At 53.2% G+C, this 25,476-nt stretch overlaps 7 protein-coding genes across 7 annotated transcripts; 5 read left to right on the forward strand and 2 right to left on the reverse strand.

Annotated features, from left to right (window-relative positions):
* Positions 1-1,014: 1,014 nt before the first annotated feature.
* On the forward strand, positions 1,015-2,590 carry BDZ83DRAFT_540033 (glycoside hydrolase superfamily; the record flags this gene model as incomplete). The annotated part of the gene is made up of 2 exons (XM_060503393.1): positions 1,015-1,591; positions 1,650-2,590. Coding segments are annotated over 2 exons (1,518 nt in total), but the record flags the coding sequence as incomplete, so codon positions are not given.
* Positions 2,591-5,889: 3,299 nt separating this feature from the next.
* BDZ83DRAFT_768365 (oxysterol-binding protein) lies at positions 5,890-10,005 on the forward strand (the record flags this gene model as incomplete). Its single annotated transcript, XM_060515309.1, has 2 exons — positions 5,890-8,757; positions 8,812-10,005. Exons 1-2 carry the CDS (start codon positions 6,316-6,318, stop codon positions 10,003-10,005), a joined length of 3,636 nt encoding a protein of 1,211 aa, XP_060371548.1. The 5' UTR covers positions 5,890-6,315.
* A 2,459-nt stretch (positions 10,006-12,464) lies between these two features.
* BDZ83DRAFT_659256 (acyl-CoA thioesterase II) lies at positions 12,465-14,546 on the forward strand. The gene is made up of 3 exons (XM_060511049.1): positions 12,465-12,952; positions 13,055-13,948; positions 14,034-14,546. The coding sequence occupies exons 1-3, from the start codon at positions 12,848-12,850 to the stop codon at positions 14,094-14,096; spliced, it is 1,062 nt and encodes a 353-aa protein (XP_060371549.1). The 5' UTR covers positions 12,465-12,847; the 3' UTR covers positions 14,097-14,546.
* Positions 14,547-15,532: 986 nt separating this feature from the next.
* BDZ83DRAFT_787179 (uncharacterized protein) lies at positions 15,533-16,258 on the forward strand (the record flags this gene model as incomplete). The annotated part of the gene is made up of 2 exons (XM_060515661.1): positions 15,533-15,713; positions 15,795-16,258. 2 exons carry the CDS (start codon positions 15,533-15,535, stop codon positions 16,256-16,258), a joined length of 645 nt encoding a protein of 214 aa, XP_060371550.1.
* A 1,170-nt stretch (positions 16,259-17,428) lies between these two features.
* On the reverse strand, positions 17,429-19,600 carry BDZ83DRAFT_714976 (FAD binding domain-containing protein; the record flags this gene model as incomplete). Its single annotated transcript, XM_060511696.1, has 6 exons — positions 17,429-17,733; positions 17,803-18,307; positions 18,367-18,465; positions 18,545-18,896; positions 18,965-19,080; positions 19,145-19,600. The coding sequence occupies 6 exons, from the start codon at positions 19,598-19,600 to the stop codon at positions 17,429-17,431; spliced, it is 1,833 nt and encodes a 610-aa protein (XP_060371551.1).
* A 1,459-nt stretch (positions 19,601-21,059) lies between these two features.
* On the forward strand, positions 21,060-22,656 carry BDZ83DRAFT_736865 (terpene synthase family protein). Its single transcript, XM_060513008.1, has 3 exons — positions 21,060-21,371; positions 21,421-22,266; positions 22,325-22,656. Exons 1-3 carry the CDS (start codon positions 21,118-21,120, stop codon positions 22,416-22,418), a joined length of 1,194 nt encoding a protein of 397 aa, XP_060371552.1. The 5' UTR covers positions 21,060-21,117; the 3' UTR covers positions 22,419-22,656.
* An 835-nt stretch (positions 22,657-23,491) lies between these two features.
* On the reverse strand, positions 23,492-24,615 carry BDZ83DRAFT_787181 (uncharacterized protein). The gene is made up of 4 exons (XM_060515662.1): positions 24,371-24,615; positions 24,193-24,311; positions 24,074-24,141; positions 23,492-24,011 (listed from the first exon to the last, which is right to left on the reverse strand). The coding sequence occupies exons 1-4, from the start codon at positions 24,406-24,408 to the stop codon at positions 23,877-23,879; spliced, it is 360 nt and encodes a 119-aa protein (XP_060371553.1). The 5' UTR covers positions 24,409-24,615; the 3' UTR covers positions 23,492-23,876.
* Between the last annotated feature and the right edge of the window lie 861 nt (positions 24,616-25,476).

Below are 25,476 nucleotides of genomic sequence, written 5' to 3' on the forward strand. Positions count from 1 at the left end.
CACCAACTGGGCTGAGGACACAGCTAGTGAAAAGACGGCTTTAGGACCGGAACGGCGGCCAGCTTATGTCGTCGATGCAACCAAAGCCCAACGCCGATGGCCCAGAGCTGTGGGTTGCAGGTCCAACCGTGGTTGAAGCGTGGTTGAAGTCTGCATTGGCGCCGCTGACAGGCAGTAGTTCCACCTAATTCAGGGGACACGGCGAATCAAACACGAGAAGCGACCCCTATTCACACGTCGCTTGGGTGACGCTAGTCCTGTTCCTGTCCCTTCAGCAGCTTCATTGGAACCGGCCGCCTTTGTCGTGCGCCGGGCAGCGAGAGCCACCACGCCTGGGTCGCCTGGAGCGCCGCCCGAGAAGGCGCCCACTGTAGAAACGCTTGCCCTTTTGGGAAGTGGTGCATCCGGTGTGTGCCCACAGCCGCCCACTTTTTTGGACCTCGTCTCCTTCCATCGTCACAACTTCAACTCCGCTCACCACCACGCCGTCGCCCGCATTGCCTGCACACCCACCCGCTAACACATCAATGGATACGCATCCCACATCGTCGCCGTTGCGGTCTGCGCCGCTCATGGGCGTCAATGCCCATTCGTACCTCTAGAGTAGTCCTCACGAGGGGGGGAAATTGGTCCCTAGCACCCCTCACCATGGCTTACACCCACAACTCAATTTGCCTCTAGGCAGTTTTCTTCAACCGTCCCTCAATGTAGTTAGTCACTACATTGTCGCGCCGCTTCGTGGAGAGCGGCAATGGTTCACTTATGAATGGGAGCCTTCTTCCGCCATTCCATGTAACCTCTCTTTTCTCTCTTTCCTGATTTCCTCACTCCATCTCTGTTCCTGTCGAGAAGCTAGAGCCAACGGTGTGTCTTCACCATCTTGCAAACATTCGTGTTTGCGTCCTTTCGTTGATCTTAGATCACATCTACACTCTTTCCACGGCCTCGGCCACCTTACAGTCGTTGCGAATTACGTACGAAAACACTTAATTGCTTAATACTACTACAACAAACATGCTCTTCAGCAAATCATTCGTTGCCGCCGCCGCGGCCATCAGCCCGGCCCTGGCCCATTCTTCTTCACAGACAACCACAAGTGCCTCGCCACTTCTCGGACTCAACCTTTACTGGGGACAATATGGTCAGCCTACCGACCGACTTTCAAGCTATTGTGATGCTCCGGGCGTCACCTCCGTCTCTCTGTCCTTCGTCACATACTCCCCCAAGAACAGCGCTGGATACCCCGGTACCAACTTTGCCGGCCACTGCGGTGGCGAGGTCTACTACAAGAACCCCAAGACTGGCGAAGACACCAAGTTAATTATGAACTGCGATTACGTCAAGAAGGATATCCAGTACTGCCAGGCCAAGGGCATCAAGGTTCTCCTGGCTATTGGTGGCTACTGCCCAACTGGAGGCCCCTGCAGCTACGACATTGACAGTGAGCAGGATGGCCATGAATTCGGTGATTTGTTGCACAAGACTTTTGGTCCATATGATCAGGGATGGAACGGCCCTCGTCCTTTTGATATCAGCGAGACTGAGCACATTGCTGTTGACGGTTTCGACTTTGATCTTGAGTTCAAGTATGGTATGTTGATAAGATTGCCCCTTTTCATGATGGATGATGATACTGACTTCAACAATAGCCGATCAAAAGCCCTGGATCAAGATGGTCGAGAAGCTTCGCAGCTGCGGTATCTACCATATTTCTGCTGCTCCCCAGTGCCCGACGTCAGACACCTGGTTCCAGCTCAAGGAGCTCATCTACAACGCCCAATTCGATTCCCTCTTCATCCAGTTCTACAACAACCCGGGCTGCCAGATCACCGATACTCCCAACTACGACGACTGGGAGACAGTCATTTCCCAGACCTCCAAGAGCAAGGACGCGAAGCTCTACATTGGTGTCCTCGCCAGCGTCGAGTCAGGATGGAACGGTTATGCTCCTCCTTCCACGATCAAGGACTTGATCTGCAAGTACCAGAGCAAGCCGCACTTTGGAGGTGTTTCCATCTGGGATGCCACCCGTGGCGCCATCAACCAGATCAATGGACAGTCATTCCACGAGGCCATTGCCGATGCTCTCAAGTATGGTTGCAATCCCATCCCCGCCAAGACCTCCACCATCAGTATCTCGACTTCGACTTCGTCCGTGATCTCTTCCACCAGCACCTCGTCTGTCATTGTTTCCACCACTTCGGCAAGCTCTAGCTCCAGCTCCACGACCTCGAGCTCCAGCCAGTCCGCCTCGGCATCCGTTTCTGCCTCAGCCTCTACCTCTGCTTCCACCTCGACTTCCGTCTCTGTCTCTGCTTCGGCCTCTGCTTCCGTGTCGGCCACTGGCTCAGCATCAGTGTCTGGATCAGCATCGGCATCTGGCTCGGGATCTGCTTCGGCATCCGGTTCTGCCTCAGCGTCTGCTTCTGCGTCCGCATCATCCTCGGCCTCGGCCTCAGCTTCACTCACCTTCTTTGGCAACTCTTCGGCGTCTGCCACTGGATCTGCTTCGTCGCGAATCATTACGACATTGAGCTCCAACGCCACTGCCACTGCTAGCGCTTCTGCGACCAAGTCTGCTACTGTCTCGGACACTTGCGATGAGGACGACGAGGATTTCCCGACCACCACGATGGGTAACTCCCACACCGCCACTGCTACTGCCACCGGCTCAGCAGACGCAACCAAGACTGCCTCTGGCAGCGTGACCGACAAGGCCACCGGCCCTGCCACTGGTTCTGCCACGAGACCTGCCCAGAACTCCCTGACGGTGTCCATCTCAAACAAGCCCACCGGCACCAAATCAGCTACTGAGTCCGCCAAGAACACACTCAGTATTCCCGAGCAGCTGACCACAAGCACGGTTTTCACCACCAAGATCACTACCGTCACCTCATGCAAGCCCGATGTACCCTGCACCAAGGGCCAGGTTGTCACTGAGACTGTTCCTTGGTACACCACGGTCTGCCCCGTCACGGCAACGTCGTCCGCCATCGCCGTGCCCACGATCAGCCCTCCTCCCCAATGGGTTACCAGCACAGTCTACACCACAAAGTCCTACACCATCACATCTTGCGCTCCTGATGTGCCAAACTGCCCTGTCGGCCAAGTCACGACCAAGGTCGTCCCTGCCTACACCACCGTCTGCCCGTACACCGAGACGACATCCGGCAGCACTAAGCCTTCAGGCGACGTCCCCAACCCTCCCAAGCCCTCTGGAGACGTTCCTCAGCCCCCTAAGCCTACCGGGGATGTCCCCAAGCCTACCGGTGGCCAAGGAGGAAACAAGCCCTCTGGTGACATTCCTCAGCCTCCCAAGCCTACTGGCGATGCTGCTAAGCCCACTGGCAGCCAACGCGGCAGCGAGCCTTCTGGGGGCATTTCTGCGCTCAAGCCTACCGTAACTCCTGTTGTCCCCAGCAAAGAGGATGACACGACAACTTTCATCTACAAGACCCTGACTGTCCCTGTCACGATTGGCAAATACAACTCCACACTCGCGGGTACCGGCTCCAACCACAAGCCCACCTCCACGGGCGGGTTCCCCAGCTACACGACGGCAGCTCCCGTTCCTAGCAAGCCTGTCCAGGCTGGAGCTGCCAAGATTGGAGCTTTCGGGCTCGGTGGCTTCGCCGCCCTTGCCGTTGCTCTTCTGCTCTAATGTGTGTGAGGTATTGATGATTGGTTACCATGGATATGGCATTTGTCGGATTTGATTCTGTTCATGAGATGTATAAACATGACTACTATTTCCTTTGTATATGGTACCGCGATTGGGGCATGCAAAAGCAAGCAAGCCTTGGTGTACGGGGCCTCGTGATAAGACGTTTGGCGCATTGCGTGACAGAGCACATAGTTGAGAAAACATGATGCATGTTATATGCAAACAATGCAATCAGCCCGTTGCTGGGACTTGTTATCTGTTCCTTGAACAAGCTGATGTTTGACTTTTGGGTATCGCCTATGCGCTTTTGGCATCAAGGTTTCCTTCTCAGTCGTTCGGCCGAATCGGCGTGTCTGAGCTGAACGAACCGATCTCGGGAGCGGCATGGGGATTTTCCTAATGGACTTGCTTACCAGTGCCGGCCCGGTTCCAAAGAGCGGCTCGGCAGAGATTGCGCGCGCCGTTTCCAGGAAGTATCTCAGCGATGACCGATCATGGTCAATCAGCCCCCGATGCGGTTGGTATACGGAGATGGACTAAGGTAGTTTCTTCAGCTCATGTGTGTGGCTCAAACAACGGGCGCCACAGGTACCCGGCGACCGTCTGCCTTGCTCACAGGTACCTACTCTCCACGGCACGACACGGGTAGGTAGTAAGCTAAAAACAAGATACACGTACCTATTTTACCTTGGTAACCTTACCGCCTTACTCACCCTACAGCTTTACCCCTCTGCATCCCACCGTGTCCCCCCAAAAAGGGACCAAAAGGGGTGTCATCATCGGGTGGCATTAAAAGGGTATTAGGGTGTGTCGCCTAATCAAGTCCGTTTCCATGGAAAGACTGGACTCGCTGGGAACAATAATGATATGATTGGCTGTGGATTCACGGGTGGGATGGGGGCCGCAAGCCTGGTGGTTTCGTCACCCCCCATCTCCAAGGACGGGAACGTCATTTCTGGATTCCTGGATTGCTGCAGGGAACCTGGAAAGGGAGAAAGGTACTCTGTACAACCTGAGCAGTGAGAGGGGAGGGGGAAGCAGAATGAGGGGCGCACCACAGCAGGCCAAGGGTTGATTTGCGATGACCTTGTTGCACAAAATCACACTAGGCGCTAATCTGGACAGTCGTCGATGTTCTATCGTGTTTATCAACGGGGCTATGCTGGAATAGCGTCGGTACCTTGGTTGTTTGAGTTCTTTATTACAACCTGAGCTGGTGACCTTGGGTACTTCAGGCGCAGATTCGGGACGATGACTTGAGGGGAGATAGAGAGAGATACCTACCGGTATATGTGGACGAACAGTCGAGAAGAAAGGAAGAAAGGAAGAAAGAGAGAAAGAAAGAAAGCCCATCTATCTACCCATCCATCCCGTTCACCTAACCATCCCACCTTGCTTCTACACTATACACTCCTCCCTCCGTAGTCCGTCCCCTGCATCCTCAGCTCGCTTTCGTTCTCGTGCGATTTGCAGAAAACTTGGCAGCAGCAGCAACAACACCATCATCCTCCCTCACGAACGACAGCGGCATCCAACGTTAGATTCTTTTCCTTCGTGGGATAATTCGCATCCCATTGGTTCCAGCCGCGCCGCTCACCTCGATACCTACCTATCTCTAGGTATCATCGGATATTCATCATACCTTAGCATCCACAGCTCTACTCTACGCATTATTCAACCAACCCCACCATTGTCTGTGGTTTGTCTGTTGTCGCCGACCCAAGCGTCTCACATTCCCCCAACCGAACCGACGTCCAGTCCCTCATTCAGCAGCGTCTTCCACCAATTCTCCTCCTCCTCCTCATCCAAACCCCCCGCCGACCTATCAGCAGGTCCGAGTACCCAGTATTCCTGCGAGCATAAGCCATAAACTGCCTTACCTTTCTTTACCCATTCTATTTCCTTTGCTACGGAGTGCGACATACGGATAACAAGCCCGTCCCTTGTGCTTGACCACCAGCTGCTCCATTCTTTACCTTACATTACCTTACATTACCTCCCCGCCACGAGAGACGGAGTACGGGATCCAGGACACGCTCATATAAACTCAGACTATCTTACGAGGAAGTGGGGAACCCAAGCAACCTTGCCTGGCCCGCGTTCCAGAGGTGTCCATAATAGCATCCTTTTACGGATACAGTTGCTCTCCATCTAGGTGCGTGTGTGAGTGAAGCCGAGCTTCCTCACTGCTCCGCAACATGTCGGACGCTGGCGATAGGTACGTGATGATCCACCTCAATCTGCTCCCGTCTTCTCCACGTCTGTGGCATTCCAGCTGCTATGCACACATCCACAACCTCCCTTCCCTCTTCCACTATCATCATCCTCCCGTTCCCACTGCGCTTTCATCGGTGCCGACAGACACCTCAGCGGCAAGGCGTCTGCCCACACACTCCCCGGGGCGGCCTGCAGCAGCAAGCGACAGAAGCACAATCAGCACCAACAACAGCACCTTCCGCATCCCAACCTTGGCGGCAGCAAAGCTAACCCTCTCCTGATTCTCCAGCACCCACAAGCGGTCAAAGTCGGCCGCTGCCCTCTCACTCCTCCGACGAAACCACTCCCGCAGCGAAGAAGATCCGTCCACCACGGATGACGGTGCGCCGCTGACGTCGCCACCTTCTACAGCGGCTTCCGCGACAAACATATCCATGGCTCAAAACGTCCCCCGCGGCAACGGGGCCAACAGGCTCTCCATCTCCCCTTCCATGGGCCGAACCCCCTCCCACAACAGCCCCCCCTCTGCAACCGCATCTACATCCGCATCTAAGATGAGCGTCGCAGGTAGCGAAAAGGGCGTCTCCCTCGAGCAGTCTGTTCGCAAGTTCCGCATCGTCGAGGCCCTGCGAAGCGGCGACACTGCCTCTATTTCCAAGGCTATCAGGGATACCGCCGAGGGCGGGCCCCGCACGAGCATCTCCTCCATCAATACCCTCAGCGGCACCGGTCTCGACGACACTACCGTGCTTCACCTTGCGATTCAATGCGCCGAATACCCTGTTGTCGAGTACGTCCTGTCTGACGGCGCTGGAACCATCGATATCAACGCTAGAGACAAGGACGGCAATACCCCGCTGCACGTAGCTGCCGTCCAGGGTCGAACCCAGGTCGTCAAGCTCTTGCTTGACCAGAAGGAGATCAACGACGCCGTCGCCAACTACCAGGGCCGACTGCCCATCGACGTCGCTCGAAACCCCGATATTTTCCAGCTTCTTCAGCTGTCGCGGTCCATCTTTGCCGAGAACAAGGTCAGGCAGATCCAGGGTCTGATTGCGCAGAACGACTACAAGGCTCTCGAGACTGTATTGGAGGAATCACGCCTCAAGCAGATTCTCGATATCAACAGCACCGAATTCGTCACCGAACCCACGACCCTCCAGGCCGGCGGAAACCTCCTCCACGAGGCCGCCCGCAAGAAGAACACCCAGCTCATCCAGGTTCTCTTGCTCCACGGAGCCGATCCCTTCCGTCGAGACCGTAAGGGCAAGCTACCGCAGGATGTAACAAAGGACGATACCACACGTGCCATGCTCAAGCGATCCCCCGCTGCCGTCGCGGCTCAGAGAGGCATCCAGGAGAAAGCCGTTCTCGGCCAGGCGGCTTCACAGGGCGCTGGGGCCGCGGCCTCTGCCGACCCTGTGGCCGGAAAGGAGGCGCGAGAGATGAAGGGCTACCTGAAGAAGTGGACCAACTACCGCAAGGGATACCAGCTTCGATGGTTCGTTCTTGAGGATGGCGTTCTGAGCTATTACAAACACCAGGACGATGCTGGCTCTGCATGCCGTGGCGCCATCAACACGCGCATTGCCAAGCTGCACATGAGCGCCGACGAGAAGACCAAGTTTGAGATTATCGGCAAGTCTTCTGTCAAGTACACCCTCAAGGCCAACCACGAGGTCGAGGCCAAGCGTTGGTTCTGGGCCCTCAACAACTCTATCCAGTGGACAAAGGACCAGGCAAAGGAAGAAGAGCGCCAGCGCGCTCGCGGCGCCGAACTTCTGAGGCAGGCAAAGGCAGAGCAATCTGGAAAGTCGCCAGAGCTGTCCATCAATGAGGCTCAGAGCGAGAGTGCCAGCGTCGCCGATGGAAGAAGCAGTGTGCAGATCCCCAGGACCATGTCGCACAGCAAAATGTCCGTCCCCAGAAGCGACTTTGCTGGCGCAAGCACCATCGCTAGCAACGATGACGACTTTGCCGATGCCGCGACAGATGCGGGTCAATCTCGCGTAACAAGAGGGCATCACGGACCGGATGATGACGATGATGATGACGACTTTGAGGATGTCAGTAGCCGTGAAGAGCCCTCTGTCAGCAAGGACGCTTTCAGCATCACAGCTCAGTCGGCTAAGCTACAGCTCGATACTATTTCTGCCGTCAACGCTGCGATGCTCTCCGAGGCTTCCAAGAACCCCAACACGGTCGTCTCCGACGCCAAGGTCACTCAGGCCCTCACAACCTACGACGCAGCTGTCAGGAGCCTGACGGGACTTATTGGAGACTTAATGCGGATTTCAAAGGATCGCGATGCCTACTGGCAGTACCGGCTGGACCGCGAAATCGACATGCGCCGCATGTGGGAGGAGAGTATGGCCAAGGTTGCCAAGGAGCAAGAGATCCTGGAGGAGCGAGTCGACCAAGCTGAGCAGAAGCGCAAAGCTGCGAAGCGTGCGCTCCGCGAAGTTATGAACGAGCAGCCAACGACCGCCAGCCAGGATCTCGAGGGTGACAGAAAGGTGGATGGCACTGCAACCGTCGAAGCCGCCGTCGGCGCCGACGACACAATTATCGCAGCCCCGCCAGCGGCACCCGAGAGGACCTTGACAAGGAAGAAGACAGTTCTGGATTCGCTTGAGCTGTCTGACTCCGAGTCTGATGATGAGGATGAGTTCTTCGATGCAGTTGATGCTGGAGAGGTTGAGGTCAGCCACTTGCCGCATGCCGATGCGGTGCCTACTCCTCACGAGGAGAAGGAGGAGCAGCAACTCGTTGTTTCTGGTGGCACGGATCTCAGCAGCTCCTTCAAGGGTTACGAGAATGGCATCAGAAGTCGTCTCAAGATGGATGCTGATGACCGGCCCAAGATTTCACTTTGGGTAAGTTCCACCATTGTAAGCACTGTGATGGCCGGTTTGCTAATGTGTTTGCAGGGTATTCTCAAGTCCATGATTGGCAAGGACATGACAAAGATGACTTTGCCTGTGTCATTTAACGAGCCTACCTCCCTGCTATACCGCGCTGGTGAGGATATGGAATACGTCGACCTTCTGGACCAAGCTGTGGAGCGATCCGACTCAATTGAACGTCTCATCTATGTGGCTGCCTTTGCTGCTAGTGAGTACGCTTCTACCGTCGGTCGTGTGGCGAAACCCTTCAACCCGCTTCTTGGAGAGACTTTTGAATACGTCCGGCCTGACAAGAATTACCGCTTCTTTATTGAGCAGGTTTCTCACCATCCTCCAGTGGGTGCTGCCTGGGCTGAATCACCCCACTGGACCTACTGGGGTGAATCGGCTGTCAAGACAAAGTTCTACGGCAAGTCCTTTGATGCCAACCCTCTTGGAACGTGGTTCTTAAAGCTTCGACCCAAGTCTGGAGGCAAGGAGGACCTTTACACCTGGAGAAAGGTTACGACATCCGTCATCGGCATCATCACTGGTAACCCCACCGTTGACAACTATGGCCCCATGGAGGTCAAGAACTGGACAACTGGCGAGGTGTGCCAGATCGAGTTTCAGCCGCGTGGCTGGAAGGCGTCTAGCGCATACAAGATTTCTGGCAAGGTCCTCGACTCTGACGGAAGAGTCCGATACAGCATGGGCGGCCGATGGAACTCGAAGCTCTACGCTCGTCTCACGCCTGGATATGAAGCTACAGTCGAGGATCCCGGTGACTCGGCTTCGCTCCACAAGGGCAGCATCACCGATCCCAACAAGGCGTTCCTCATCTGGCAGGCCAACCCCCGCCCGCCCGGCATTCCGTTCAACCTTACCCCCTTCGTGCTCACATTCAACCACATCGACGACAAGCTCAAGCCTTGGCTGCCGCCCACAGATTCTCGTCTTCGTCCCGATCAGCGCGCCATGGAGGATGGAGAGTACGACTTTGCTGCCGAAGAGAAGAACCGTCTGGAGGAGGCGCAGCGCGCGAGAAGAAAGCAGCGTGAGGAGAAGGGTATCGAGTTCCGGCCCGCGTGGTTCGAGAAGACGACATGCGAGGTCACTGGTGAGGAGTACTGGAAGTTCAACGGCAAGTACTGGCAGCAGAGAGAGAAGGCCGGTCCCGAAGGGAATCCGAAGCAGGCCTGGGAGGGTCTGGAGCCCATCTACGAGGACGCGAAATAGGAGTGTGGCGTCGTTCTAGGAAGTCTTCGTTCAGTCAGTGGCGGCGGGATCGGTGGTGCCAGCAGCGGGTACCAAGGCGTGCCGGACAAGAAGCCGCAGCAGGTGGTGCGTCTTGCGGATGGGCCGAGCGGCTTTCGCTGGACTGTTGCCGGAACAAGGTAGATCCCACCTGCACTGCGTGTCAGAAAGCCAGGTTGCAAACGATGTAACATAGATGATATTGAAATAAGCAATCGCTCGTTCTCGGCATGTGTGCTTAGTACTTGTCATGGTGAATTTGGAAGGGCTTTTAGCTCATGCTGGATGAGGCTATCGCATGATGTAAATGTGTCTTGACGAGTCCGATTGTGAGATGGTCCGGCTTGGGAAAAGTAAGAGGCAGTGACGAACGGATATTGCCTGTTGAAGAGGAATCTAAGAGAAGCCTGGTTGCGGAGGTGGGTACCTAGGGTGAATCCGCGGAGAGTCAAGTACCTTGGGGGGAAAGTATCTGGGGTTTTTGAATGGCTGCGGCTGGAAAATTTGCTTAATGGGTTCGTGGATGTTTGCTGTCCCTCACGGTACATCACGCAGGTCACAGAAGGCGCGCCTGGGCAGGACTGTAACAGGACCCCCACCCACCTCCTCGCCGGGAAAGCTACGTATATAAGGCACTCCAATACTTTTCTCGATAGATCCTGTTCAGGCGATTTCTGGCTCGTATATAAGGCCCAGTTCCTTGTCCTGTTTCTCCATGGGCTGGTGTATCTCGCTGCCCAGGGCGGATGGAGGAGTAGCATCTCTTTTGTTGTGGTTACCCTCTTCTTCGTCGTTGACGGGGAAATCAGGCCTTCTACCTAGTGGTCCTGTCTTTTTTTTTTTTTTTTCTTTTTTTTTTTTTTTTTTTAACGTACTCATCATGGAATATGAGCGAAAGGGTGAGATGTGGCCATCTGAGGTGTCTACCTAGGCGACTGCATACTTACTTTCACTTGAATAAGATCTAAGTATCGACACTTAGCCTTAGAAGCAAGATAGAAGGTCCTTGACTTGATTTACTTTAGCTATGCGCTAGGGAAATGTGAATTGGCTAATGTGTTACCGCAATAGCTTTTATAGCTTACCTCTTTTATATACGGATACATGGTGCGCTAAGGTGGGTACCTAGGTATAAATCAACTTACTTAGAGCCCGCTAACAGACTCCTTTCCTCATCTCGGTTGAGCGGCTTGAATGGGGCCAACAGTAACTCGTCTTGAGCTTCGGTAAGCTCTCTTCTGCGTGCTGGATTGCCTGAGTGATCTGAAGGGGCGGCGGTCTGGTATACGAAATCATTTAGTGCAACCAAGTGAGAAGAGCATATCTCACATCGTTCTGCCCATTCTTTCCCTTGTGGTATTTGATTATGAATAGGTGGGAGGTGGGGATGGTGTTGAACATGCGATAGCCATGGAGTCTTTTCATCTGGATGTAGCGATGGCGGCATAGGACTAGACGAAAGCTCCTCTTTACTTAATGGCGAGAAGAAGTGGAAGAGGAAGCACCTGTATCCATTGTCGCCAAAAAGAAGCAGACCCAAGCCTTGGAGGTTCAAGATAGAGTGCGCAATGAGTCCTAAGTATCTCGATTAGATTGCATTGGTGATGGCTGCGCGAGACCGCTTCCACCCAAGCTCGAAGGCAGGAGACCGACTATCAGTTAACTACGGCAACTTTGAGCAAGGTTTCTTGGATATGGCACGTATGTGCCTTGTCGACTCAGGATCACGCCGCAAGAGCTCTGTTCTTGGGATCTTGTCTCCAGTATGCGAGGCTGGAACCGAAGGGAACTTAGAGAGCATACTTGAAGCTCTAGAGCCGAGGCAGGCGGCGGCACGGGGAGATTAGTGAACCTGGGGAAATACCGGAAGCGCTTCCGCAGACGCGCTTCCTTCGGACGGGGGAATCGAACTGGCGTCCAACTGTGTTGACTCCAAACCGCGAGGAAAGTATTGCACCAGAAAGATGCGTTGGAGACCGCACAATTGAGAGCTGTGAAGTGATATGTGAGGGAGTTTATCTACAGCCATCAAGGGAAATATCGTACGTCGCGGAGTTACCATTTTGGGCACTTGTATGCACCCCCTGGGAATTCTTCTACCTCTCCGCACTGAGTATCACGGAGCATCAGCACAGTCTCGAGTGATGCTTCCCCTTGACCGCAAGTGCAGTTGAGCCTTGTTGGGTGTTTGCCCCGCCAAGAAGCTTGTGATACCGGTCGGAGCTCGGAGGGCGGCGCGTGCACCCGGCGCCCGTGGGAGGTGGGACTTTAGGGGAGCCACTCACCGAGTCCCGGAGCACCTCGGTGAGCTCGGGTGGAGAGCGGCACGTTTCCTGCAGCAGGTGCAGGCGCTGGAGACTCGCAGCTGCCCACGACTCGTCACGGTCCGTGATCCCCTGAGCGCAGCAGTGACATCCAATCAAACCGCTCCGCTTTTGGACCTCGGCACTTTCCCCCCCTTGCCTTGACCAGTGGCCACGACCCCAATTGATGTCACATTTAGGGGACCTGGTCGCGCATATCAATCCGGGCTGTTGGGTTCGTTCACAAGCGAATCTTTTTCTCATTCCCATTGTGTCATTCATCTTCTTCGTCGTTCATACCATCCCTTTTCCTCATTTGCTTCACAGATACTCATCAGGGTAGATTAAGAGGCGCAGCGCACTGAAGTGGTCGTGTTTGGCCTTGCGAAACGCCAAGACTCGGTGTATAGAGGAGAGATTTCCTCAAGGCTTAGAGGCGAGCACATCAACATCATCATCAAAGACGGTAGACGGCAATCGATTTAGAGCCATAACTTTGAGTCAGAGAGCATACCGGCACAATGGCATCAGGTAGATCAACAATCATCCGGCCTCCGCCGGATGACCCGAACAAGAGTCCGATGGAGAACGTCTTGGAGGTGACGGAGCTCGGCGTGCTTGGTCCGGTGAGTGAATCCCACCCGATGCCGTCGGCGGCCAGATGTCTGCCGACCTACGACACAAAGGTACATGTCACAGAGGGAATGCGATCTAACTCCGTAGAACAGGACATCTTCACCAATACGCGCACACCCTGGCATCCGCCCGGCGCCCGCGGCATCTTTGGCGGCGCCGTCATCGCGCAGTGCCTTGCCTCCGCGCAGAAGACGGTGCCCAACGACTTCTTTCTCCATTCGTGCCACTGCTACTTTCTCCTCGCGGGCTCCTCCGAGATCCCCATCCTCTTCCACGTGGAACGCGTCCGCGACGGCCGCTCCTTCGCCACGCGCACCGTGCAGGCCCGCCAGCGCGGGCGGTGCATCTTCACGACGACCGTCTCCTTCGTTAAGGAGGGTAGCGGCGGTGAGAAGCAGGTCCGGCACGCGGCGCCGCTGCCCGACGGCGTAAAGCCGCCCCCGGACAACTGGAAGGGCGAGCCCGAGTGGAGCACGCACTCGCCCTTCCAGACGCACCGCATCTCGATTGTCGGGGCCAGGGACAAGGGCAAGAGGCTCGACGAGCTGAAATCGCGCAACTGGGTGCGCGCGCGTGGCCGCATATCGGTGAGCGGCGGGCACCAGGCGCACCTGAACGCACTGGCGTACATGTCGGACAGCTACTTCATCGGCACCGTCGGGCGGATCCACAGGCTGTGGCGGTTCCCCTTCAAGCCCGAGGAGTTTGACGACCTGCCGCCCGAGCTGCGGGAGCAGGTCGAGAGGCTCAACGAGTTTGAGGGCAATACCGAGGCCGGCGGGATCGAGTACTGGAAGACGAGGCCTCACTTGGGCATGATGGTCAGCTTGGACCACTCTATCTACTTCCACGAGCCGAGGCGGGTGAGGGCCGACGAGTGGATGTTTACCGAGATGGAGAGCCCCTGGAGCGGCGACGGGCGGGGCGTGGTGCTGCAGAAGATTTTTGCGAGTGATGGGACGCTTTTGGCGACTTGTGTTCAGGAGGTGAGTTGCCCCTTCATGGCCGATATCTTCATATTGTCCTCCCTCCCCCTGAATATGTGATGTGTGCTGACTTCTTTTGACATAGGGTGTCGTTCGGTTGAAGCAACAGGAGGACGATGACGAGAAGGAGCCAAAGCCCAAGTTGTAGAGCGCAATTATGGCGTGCATGAGAGTGTAGAGGTAGTGTACCAGCTCTGAGTCTGTTTCAACAATCTGCTTGTCATACAACAAGAGCGTTTGTCATTTCGATGATTTCATCACGAGGTCTTGTCCTCTGCTTCTCGAGCTGTGTGGACATCGCAACGCCCATGACGAAATCATCTAAATGATGAAAGCTGTTCTTGGTCGTTGAGAATGATTGAATATGGAAGTTCGTTCACGACGCCAATGATCAACAAGTGTGAACAACTACCATGTGTGATGCTTGCAGTACTAGAAAGGCCTTCGCACTTGGGCGTTTCCCCGTAGTGACTAGCAGAGTTCATAGAGTTCTGTCGCAGATCGCAAAACTCGTTTAGGAAACCTATCGCCCGGCCGCCTCTATCACGAATACGCGTCGGACCGCTGATTAACCTACGTCACGTACAATGCTGCTCTAGCCGTCCGTGAGGGTGGCGCGGGAAGTCGATGAAGTAGGTGTCGAGGGGGGCGTGTGTTATGGTCTGGTCGCTTTGGGGAAGTCCAGAAAAACCCAACCGTACTCTCAAACTTGGAAAGCCTGATGACCATGAAACGTATGGGTGTGACAACAAGCTCAAGCTTCAGATTCAGCCTTCATCTCGAAGTTCAAGCTCAAGCTCCCAGGGCCAAAGACAAACGTAAAAAGTTGAGATTGCAAATTGAAGAGGCTTCATTGGTAGGAAAGTGCCGGCTCTCAAAGCTCATCTCGCAACGGACCATCTGGATAGACCACTCATCACACCAACATAAGCTGCATCACAAAACGTACATACATTGAGCTCAAGCTTACATCCTAGAGCTGTCTACAGGCTGGGAGGGTTGCTCCAGAAGAACAGAGAAACAGCAAGCTTTCCCCGCCCGACCGCCGCCCACCTAAGCCGCCCCTTTTGCATATCGCAGCTCGGTTTGTGACGCACGCACATACCCATACCTGCTTGTCAGATGCCATCCGGGCCACCCGGGCAGGAAAACTCGTCTGATTGATATTAACAGCCAATGGCCCTTACCGCGCCATCTTCAGGAGTCCGATGGGGATTGTTTACGCGCGCGCTCCCTTCCTCTCTCTTCTCTCTTGGAATATTCGCTCTCCGTGAAACTTGCTCGTATCACAAAACGTAACTCTGTGTGACGATTCTGAGGAGATCAAGGTACGGAACAATATGCTCTTGCCGTCGTTGTCTCGCAGGAAAAAAGAGCATCATTGATCTTTGGTCACTGCGTCATCCTTCAGACGGTTTCGATCGGTGATGTTCTTGAGGTGTAATATAACAACAATCTCACACCTCACACAATTAATCCATCACAGAACATTGACAAACAAGGCTTTCATGTTGTAGCCTCAAATTTACATAAGCATTCTATACTTCGTTCTCGTCAACTTGAAGCAGAGCAAGCTCTCACATCATGTCCGGCCCCCCTCCCAACCTTGGTCCCACGCGAGTGATTCTCCACGTGAAGGGAGACGTGCCAGACTGGAAAGAGGAGTTCAAGCAGTTCCTGTTGACTGTCAAGGATTCGGAAGGATACTTCCGCTACCGATGGGGCCCTTGGGAGGAGGACCATAGCAAACTGGAGATCCTCGCGAGTACGTTTCCGTCCCCTGGCTTACACCATACATTCTTCCCACTACCAGAGCGAAACTGACGATGGCTTCCCCTTACCATAGCCTGGGCCCCAGTCGAGCACCGACAAGCCTTCGGCCGCTGCCCCCACCACCAAAAGGCCATCGACGCGCTCATGCCCGTCCTTAAAGCCGTCCCCTCCAAGTGCCCTCGCGTTGACTTTGACGTGAGCACCATTGTCCCGCCGCCGCCGCAGCTCATCAACAGCCCCATTTGCGAAATCATCACCATTACGCACTTCACGGGCGACAAGGACGCCGCGGCGGCCATGATCAAAAAGGTGGAGGTGAATGCAGGCTGCCTGGCGTCTCACTCGGGCATCACGGCAACGGACACGCCTGATAACGGGACCGTGTGGTTGGGGTTTGTGGGGTGGCAGGATTACGCTTCGAGTAAGGCGGCGGATAAGAGTGTATATATACCGTCTGGAGTGGGGAAAGTTGAGGCGCATCATATCAACTTCAATTTTCCTATCAAGGGGTTCTCTGTTACCAATCCTGGTAGATGAGGTAGCTTTAAGTTGGATGAATGAGAAGAGTGTGGTTCTCAACCGAAACTCTGGCTATCTCTGAGCTGTAACCCGCGATGACGGCCTGTCGCGTTGTACCTTGAACAAAAGGAAATCTCCGATGAAGTATGAGTGTGTTGGGGTTTGTACGTCACTGGGCGGGTCGACCTCAATAGTTGATAACAACTCCTGGTGTAAGTTCTGTCACAGAGGAAACTCCCAGATACCGAGGAAGCAGATGATGGAGATTTACTACATATTAGAACCAAGACCGGTCAGCTAACCTCTGCAAGCTTCCCTGAGGTATCGGCCAGTCTGCACAAGGTTGCAACTACACAAGGAACATCTGGCCTAAATCATTGATTCTTGCCCCACGTTGCTTGTCCGGTCCGACTACTCATCCTAGGTACCCACCAGCTTCAACAAGCCCGACTCAAGGAGTACAATGTGAAGCCCCAGAATCATCAATTTCAAATATTTACAAATATGATAAAAAATTATACGGCTTGGCTCCTTGTCTATTTACTTATATGAGCGTTCCGACTTTAAAGAATATATTGGTTGCCACGGCATGGACCGACGGGATGTGTCAACCTAAGAAAACCTAGAGTCCGAGTTGTCCACTCAGAGAGTTGGAACCTGCTGCGTACAACCAGAGCCGCGGTAAGTCATCTTTATCGCTTGATTGGTGATCTAGTAGCTCGGATGACAGCTGAAGAGAGTGTGTGCGAACGGCTTTCCAGAAATAGTTAGACGATGAACCTGGCTCATAACTAGTGACAGCAGGACTGGAGCAGTGGAGATCCGCAATCTCAAGTCACAACTTACATGATGTAATCCAACCGGATGAGAGGCTCGAAAGGGTTACATAAAGAACTGGACTGTCGGAAGTCCATATTGTGGTCCAGCGAGGAAAGTTCCGTATAGATTGAATAGTAGCCATATCGAGTAAAGATCGTACTGTTTCAGCTCCCCGTAGCTACGGACGATGGAACTATACACTCTGGCCCCCAAGTTCTAGCATGAAGCATAGCACCAGTAGTTGTCACATCATCTCCGCTTTTCCATTCACAGTAACCATCGTCCCGTTCCACTTCGATAATCAGGTAAATCTTGTGAAAACCCATGTAGACTCGAACTCGTATCTTTTGAGTATTTACCAGGCTCATCTCACCCAATGTACTTCTTTCCCATCATCCAAGCATCCTTATCATAGCCCTTTGGCCAGACACCGCCTCTTCCGGGAGCTAGAATGCCATTGGGATCCAGGGTGTCGTGAATCTCCTCATGCATCTTCCACAGGGCACCATTGTTGAAGTCATAAGCATCCGCAACTTGGTCCATGAGACCCACGTGAGTCCTGAAGACGCTCCAGCCGCGAGCCTTCCACTCTTTGACCAGGGTCCGGCCCAACCACTGCGCGCGGCCGCGCATGTCCTTGTCCTTTCTGTCATACGGGATGATGCACACGTTGTCTGGAAGTACGATGTCAGTTCATGTGAACTAAGTAGTTACTTCAATGGTCCGATCTAGGGAAGACTTACGCATAGTCCGGAAGTATGCGACATAGTGGCTGATGTAGTCGATGCCCGCCTCGGCAAACAACTCCTTCGCCAAGGAGTACTGCTCCCAAACGGCCTTACCCTCAAGTCTGGAAATAGCCGCGACCATGATGACGGAACAGTTGGGCAGCCACTGCTTCATCCAAGCAAACTCTCCCATGGATGAGATACCTTGAAGGTACGTGGCTCTGACACGAACCAGGTTCTGCTCACCGGGGCACTCGTCAAGCGTGGCCCACTTGCTGCCTGGGACCTTTGTCAACTCTTTTTTGATATCCTCGATGAGAGCTGCGCGGACTTTGTCTGAGCCAAAGACGGCGCCAATGTAGCGCCACCGGCCCGTGTTGAGCTTCTTGGCCGTCTTCTCAAAGTCCTCTTCGGGGATGACTTCTTTGTGAGAGGCATTGGTATAGCTGGACCTCGGGCCATAATGAGCAGCCTCCAGCGTGAGGTTACGTAGACTGACAGAACTTTGGAGTGTGCCGTTCTGCAGAGAGTCAGCTCGATTAAATTACCTAAATCTTCCAACCCCGTGGAAAGTCTTACCAGATCAAGAGGCTGAATGCAGTCGACCAGGGCGGCCAGATCGGCCTCCTTCTCAAAAGTGACGGAGAACGGCGTCATACCCTGGGGAGCGGGCATCAGCTATGGTAAACGTTGTTAGTGTGCCCTTTTTGACGTTGTTGTCGTACCAGGTCAGATATCATTGGACGGAGCATCTCACCCAGAATCCCATCTTCGTGACAATGCCAGCATTGCCCTGCGAGAACAGACCATCGTTCATTGGGCCCCAGCCGTACGGGAACAGAGCGAAACACTCATTCAGCTTCTGATCGGCCGGGTGAACGCCTTGCTCCGCCTGTTTGCGGCCCTCCGGGTCCTGGATCGCTCCCATTCCCATCCTGGCGACCTCGCCGTTGGGCAGTACGACCTCCATTCCGCTGTGTTTTCCCCATCTGTCTCCGTACAAGGAAGCACCGCCTCCGCGGTCTAGGGCGTTTCCAATCATGGATCCCCAGCCGAGGCCTGACGAGTCTACTCTGATCTTGTCCAAGAGGCCGCGGTCACGCAGATAACTTTTTTGCGGCAAACCTGTCAGTCTCTCGGTTTCTGAGATTCTTTGATGGGATGATCGGCGACTTACTCGCTCATTTGCATGAAAGTGACACCCGGCTCAACGATGCAGACGCACGCTGTCTCATCTAAGTGCAAGATACGATTCATATGCGTGCTCAGAATCATCACCAGCGATCCAGGGACCTTACAAATCTCGTCAGTCTTTCATGGCTGGAGCTAGGTGTGAGATGTAGGTGATTGTGCTTACTCTCGGTGCCGAGCCACCGTACGCGAGGTTTCGTCCCGTGCTGATGGGCCACACGGGAACCTTTGACTCGTTGCACGCAGCAAGAACAGCCTGAATATCCTGCACGCTGCGCGGGTGGCACAGAGCCGAGCCCACAAGCTCGCACTCGTCGTCAAAGGAGCGGTAGTAGTCGTGGGTACGGCAGTTGCGCCCAAAATCATCATCTTCGTAGCCCTCAAAGTCACAGCCAGCCGTGATGACAGTGAAGTTCTCGCCTCCTCCGACCGCTTGAGTTACCCGGCGAGCAAATTTGGTGAATCCAGCCTGCGTAATTCCGGGAGGGAGAACCTTGGGAACTTCTACATCTTGTTGCTGCTGCTGTTGCGTCGGCGCTCCATTCTTGGCTCCGTTGCCGGCACCGAGCCAGAAGTGGCCACTGCTAAGATTAGGAGGAACAGCGGCGGTGATCATGTTCATGATGTGAGTTAAAAATGCGTTGGATGTGCAGAGAAACACGATGAGAGGTTTAAATGTTGAATTCAGTGGCAACGGCAATGATGATAATAATCTTGTTGGTGATAGCCAAAGAATATTAATCGATGAAGAGGCTAACTCAAATATGCCTTATTTTATATCTTCGCTCTGTCAAGATGCAGATCCCTTTGATGTCCGAGTCCTGACGGCATCACCGTTGACAATCAGTCCACGCCCCCTCTTTGACATCACGAACTTCAATTAGATGCCTTTATGGGAAATAATTGCTAGTGGGGTCTCCCCCCAAGAAGAAGGCTAGGGACGGGAACCTGATTTCCGTCCCCCCCGTTAAGTATCTTTTCCATGGATGAACGAGACTTTGATGGGGGCAAAGATACAAAGTGTCAACTTTTCAATGTTTAGGAGGATACTGCTGTCCTTGCCCAGCACGGAGCTCGATTCCGCCTACAGTCAAGCGCTTGAGTGACATCGACGCGCATGTCAATCTCGGACGTGCCCGCGGGCCGAAGTGTAGTCACTTTCGTCTGTAAACAGTGGCCACTATCTTTTCAACTAGTTTTGGTCCAATGTTGCCGCGCCTTACACGCGCTCCGCCATGCCGCTTGCGACCTCCTCGTAGTGTCCAGGTAAGTAGTGTGGGTATCAATGCCCCTACGTTGCTTTTCCCACTGAAACGGCGTTGAAGATACCAACACTCTTACAACTGGAGTAAACCTTGTGAGTTCCGGTGTGCACAACCTTTGTTGTTAAGCTCCCGGAAATCGAGACGGCCAACCTACATCGCCCCGGCCCCGGCCCCGAGAAGGTTGCAAGTGGAGTGCTCTAGGTTGGCATAGCCTGCGATTAAAGATGATCAGCAGGCATGGTGGACATACCCGCGGGCAACGTAAACCCTCAGTTCTGTGACTCTAAACTACTATTCCCAAGTCCGGGAGCTACGAAGGAGTTACTTATTCTAATCAAAGACCCACCACATGGTTTTACTTCCAAACCTTGGCAGCCGTCAGCCAGTGTTACGGTCGACAACATGCTCGCCGAATTGGACCATCACCACGAGTATCTTGAGGTTTACAACATGTATCTTGCCTGTAACAACACGTATAGCGTCCAAAGTTCTTTCGGATTGAAGGCGGAAACAAAAAATAAGCAAGGCGGAAACTCGAGTCTACGCCACGGACTCGCAGTTTTAGCCTGATGCATCCTAATCGCAGCATGTACTTCAAGCGCTCCAGGGCGGTTTTAGAGTGCGATTTGATGTCGTATTGGGCTCGGTCCGGTGCCCTCGTATTAGGATCCTATCAATAGTCCTCGCAGTGGAGAAACAAAAGTTCCTTGCAGGCTGTTGGCTGGTGTGTTCGTGTTTGTAACATACAAGTTGTGGGAGACATAAGTAAGTATCTGAACCTGTCCCCTTTCCACGGCATCATAGATATGCCGCATGCACCAACCTTTCCCATAGTTCTTTTCCCACGAACCATCACTTACAGCTTACATCTACAATGTCTCATTCTTCAGTTGCCGCAGCACCGTTCTCGCTTCATCCCGCTCTTTCATCTACTCCAAGAGGACATCAAACTCGTGACAATGACTTACTGCCGCAAAGGACGCATGGAGTTCGGGAGAAAATGCTTTTGCAGCTCCATGGCCAGCAAATTCGCATCCCCGACCTAGGAAGGCTGATGGAAGATTGGCCGAGGGACCAGAATCCACACCTTGATGCCGTAGACAGCAAGATTCTCCAGATCATCGAGAGGTAGGATGATTCTACAGCGGCGATCGGGATACCACTGACCGTGCAATAGCCACGCTGTCAATAATGCCGTTCGCGGACGTCTAACGAAAGCCATGCTATCGAAGCAACTGACGGGCTGGTACCCATATGCTTCCTGCGATAGAATCGAAGCTCTCACTTCCTTCCAGGCCTGGATGTTCATCGTCGACGACATGCTTGACCAGTACTCGCTCATACATAAGTTCGATTTCGCCTCATTGCATGTTCTTCTGGCCGATTGCCGGGACTTCATTGACCGTAGCCTGGGACTCCTCACTACCAATGAAACCGGTCAACCACAGTATCGGGATCATGACGCCGTTGTGTCGTTTGCTGAGTATGCTCAAGCTGTCATGAAGGCCAACGGGGACAATTACAGCTATCGACAACGCATCGCCAGAGAAGCTACTGCCACCCTTGACGGCTATCGACAAGAAGCCGTGAACCGGTATGCCGGTCGAGCCACATCGCTCCAAGAATATCTCGGATACCGCGAGGCGTCGTCCTGTATCATGCAGGTGGCGGTCAACCTCGAGTTCGCCAACGGCATCAACCTCCCTGAGGAGGTCATGGCCTCCCCAGAAATGCGCGAGCTGTACCGAGCTGCTGTCGCCATCGTCTGGATCGTCAACGACATTGTGAGTCTGCGCAAGGAACTCAAGGAAGGTTTCGTCGAGAACCTTGTTGTCTTGCTAGCCAATGGCGATGCGCAAAAGGGGCTAGATGGTGCTGTGGCTCGATTGGAGCACGAAGTCTCTGCGCTCGACGACGCCGTCAAGGCTTCTGCTCGCCGCTTCGACGATACGCCATATAAGAATCACGTCACTCTGCTGGCGAAAAACTGCAAGAATATGTGTATGGCGAATTGGTTGTGGAGGTAAGCAAAACTCTATCCACCAGTCAAGGTGATCGAATCTGACCGCGACGCGAAACAGTATGAAGACCCCCCGGTACTGTCTTTCAGACATCAAGCCGGATGCCGAAGGGGGGTACACATTCACAGTTGATTCCACGCCGGAGGAGGACTGATCTCTGTATTTGGCCGCAAAGACAGACATGAAGAAGCGCATAATGAATGGGTGTTGAAGTTCTGCAATTTAAGTAGGATACTTGGCTGGTTGACGATTCTAGACTGAGAGCCCAGTCGCTCTGGATGGTCGAACTTTATCATTGCCAAACCCTCTCACATCATATTCAACCACTCACTATCAGTATGAGTATTCATTGAAGCTACCGCCTTTCCTCGCACATTCATCCACGGATGGCGTGGTTTATGGCCATCTAATTACGAACCTTTGCAGAATCGTGTGGCTCTCCTGTGATACTTTTGACTTTCGTCGATCAAGGTTTGAACGTCGGTATCGGTAAGCTATCTCAGCAGAAGCTTTTTCGTCTCCAATGTGACGTACAATGATTCGCTATTTCTTGCATATTGCACACTCTGTCTCTCATCGGTCGACTGATAGCTCGCTTTCGCTTAGGAAACGCCCTAGAGCGTTCACTACTCTTCCACTAGAAAAGAGGCTTCACATGCTGTATCAGTGGAAGTTCTATCTTGCTGGGCTGACTTGTCCGCGGACCGCCCTTCATGAAATCCGACGGCCCGCCCGGAGCGTCCGGTGGTCCCGGTGTTCCCCTCCGAGCCTGCCAGCTTGAGCAACTGACGTAATACGGAGTAGAGATGTGTGGGTAGCTCACGTAATTAGGTTAGCCTTTGGCTGATTTCCTCAATTGTAACTATGGTCGGTCTTCATAGGGCGAGAATGCTCAACGACAGGGATTCGGGATCGTACCTCCTGTCCAGTGGGGTGTTGCCTGTCGGGACAGGTTCAAAGTGTAAGGAATTAACATTCAGACGAGCAAACTCGCTATTAATCTTAATTAATCCTAGTTCCCAAGTAGTTATTTCGATGGCAGAATGCCGACTCAATTCATCGAAGAAAGTGGGTTGATGCCGCTCTTCGCCGGGGAAAGCTTCCCCTTTTACCTTACCTTGGGTATAGTAGCCGACACTCAGGCAGCACTTTTAGCCACTAGCTCGAGATGCTTTATAAGGGCTGCGCTTGGGCGTCGAGAAAAAGGCACTTCCGTGCACCCTGAAAATTCCATATACTCTCAGGACCGCGCGGTGTGGTAATCATTACCTTTCATCTCACCAGGAGTTCCGTATCGATCTCACACAGTTCCCACATTTCGCGATCTCACATCTGCTTCCGCTTATAGGTAGCGCCGATGCTTAAGTTCTAGTGGATAGGCAAAGTAAAATGTCACAATTCCATGTCCCGAGAGTACATTAACATAAACTCTGAGGTAGTACACAAAAGCCTTGCACATGAATGGCTGCAAAGTAGCACCACGAACCGCGCTGACCAGGGAAGTGACTCGCGGCGACGCCTATGGCCCAATTGCTCAATAGCACTGCAGTCACCCAAGACCTTATTATGATGGGATGTTGAGCAATGGGAAAATAAACTCTATCTAAAACAATTACCGGCACAGGATAGACCCATCAGGATACTCGAATTTGGTTTCACAATTAAAGCAAGTCGCATCATTCGCAGCATATCTTTTGCAGTTGTTGTAGAACTCTTTTCCATCAATCTGGCCATTAATCGCCTTGAGCTGTTGTCACAAGTCAGTCGTGCCGTTTCCGTGGGTACTGATTGAGCTGGACTTGAACTTACGAACCGTCCTTGGAACTTTGGTCCCGAGCCAGATGATCGACCAATCCAGAATTGCCCCGAGTTTTGACCTAGAAGTTTTTAGCTGCGCGACTCTGATTGACAAGAGCCGCAAGACCTACCACAGGTGTAGCCGAACCTGCAGTCACCGGCTAGCAGATCAGTGGCGGCATAGTCAACTGCTGAGTCGGTTTTGTATTGACATGCGCAGTAGTCGTGCATGTCAGCCACGGCAAACCTCCTGGCGAGCGTTAGCGACCTGAAATTACGAGTTTTCGAGGATGAATCTCAAGAACATACAGGAATAGGGCAATGGCAGGAAGAACGGAGCAACGCATGTTGAAAATTGACTATGATCGATAAAGTGCGATGGACCGAATTAAATCAGGTAGTGAAAGTGCTCAAAGGTCAGAAAGCGTTCTGGTAGTTGTCTTGGAATGACTGAAGAGATGCATCAAATGCTGCAGATTGGAGTTCCGGTAAACCGCGGCTGTTGTTAGCGAAATTTTCCGTAGTGTAGAAGTATCGCAATGCTTCTGGCTGTCATTAAGTCGCACTTTGAGAGTTTAGGAAGACAAGAAAGAAACAACCTGCTTACAAATCTTATCAACTACTAGATAGCGTCAATATGTATGTACGTGCTTTGTGGGTAAGAACGAATTGCATCTATCCGACCCTATTTCCCTGTCATCCACCTACTTTATGAATGGCTTTAAGATAAAGTTGGAGCCAGAAAAAGACTGGAGACGGCTGAGGCATCCTGGCACCTTCTGGCAGTTGACGGGATAGATTGTCATCACTAGAACTTAGAAGCTTGAGCTCAGATGCGTCCTGATGAAGAGGCGCGATGACAGTTGCAGATCAGTCAGTTATGTACTCTCATAAGATATTATGTGTCGACAAAACCGAAACTCACGTGATGCCTGGAGCAACACAATTCTCCATAACTCAACGGCTTAGGCTACGGACAGTTGGTGCATCAACAAGAACCACCACGGAGCAAAACAAGACGTGCAACACTGCTCGTGTTGGTACTTATTGAAGCACAAAGACGGATCTGGGCACGAAGCCAGGCTCACTGAACTGGAAGCACTGCTAAGACATTTATTGCAAAGGTCTCACGAGACCACCCATGAAATATTTTAAGAAACGAAATTAAGGATGCAATGGCTATATTCGAGAAAATTACAACCAGGCCACACCTTACGGAGTGTTTGCTTCAGATCCCATCTGCAACGAAGACACGAGCCTCACCAATCTAGATGTCATGAGTTGCGATGGGAATTTGAGGCTAATAAGAATCTATGTTGTATGTTTACGCTGTTGGAATGTTAAATGGACACGGGACCCGAGTTGGGGCAAGTCAGAGAGACCCGAGTTCGTGCACTCAACCTGCCCTCGATGAT

Source organism: Colletotrichum acutatum (genome assembly GCF_030867785.1).
Source record: "Colletotrichum acutatum strain CBS 112980 chromosome Unknown BDZ83scaffold_2, whole genome shotgun sequence".
In the NCBI taxonomy this organism is placed as follows: domain Eukaryota; kingdom Fungi; phylum Ascomycota; class Sordariomycetes; order Glomerellales; family Glomerellaceae; genus Colletotrichum; species Colletotrichum acutatum.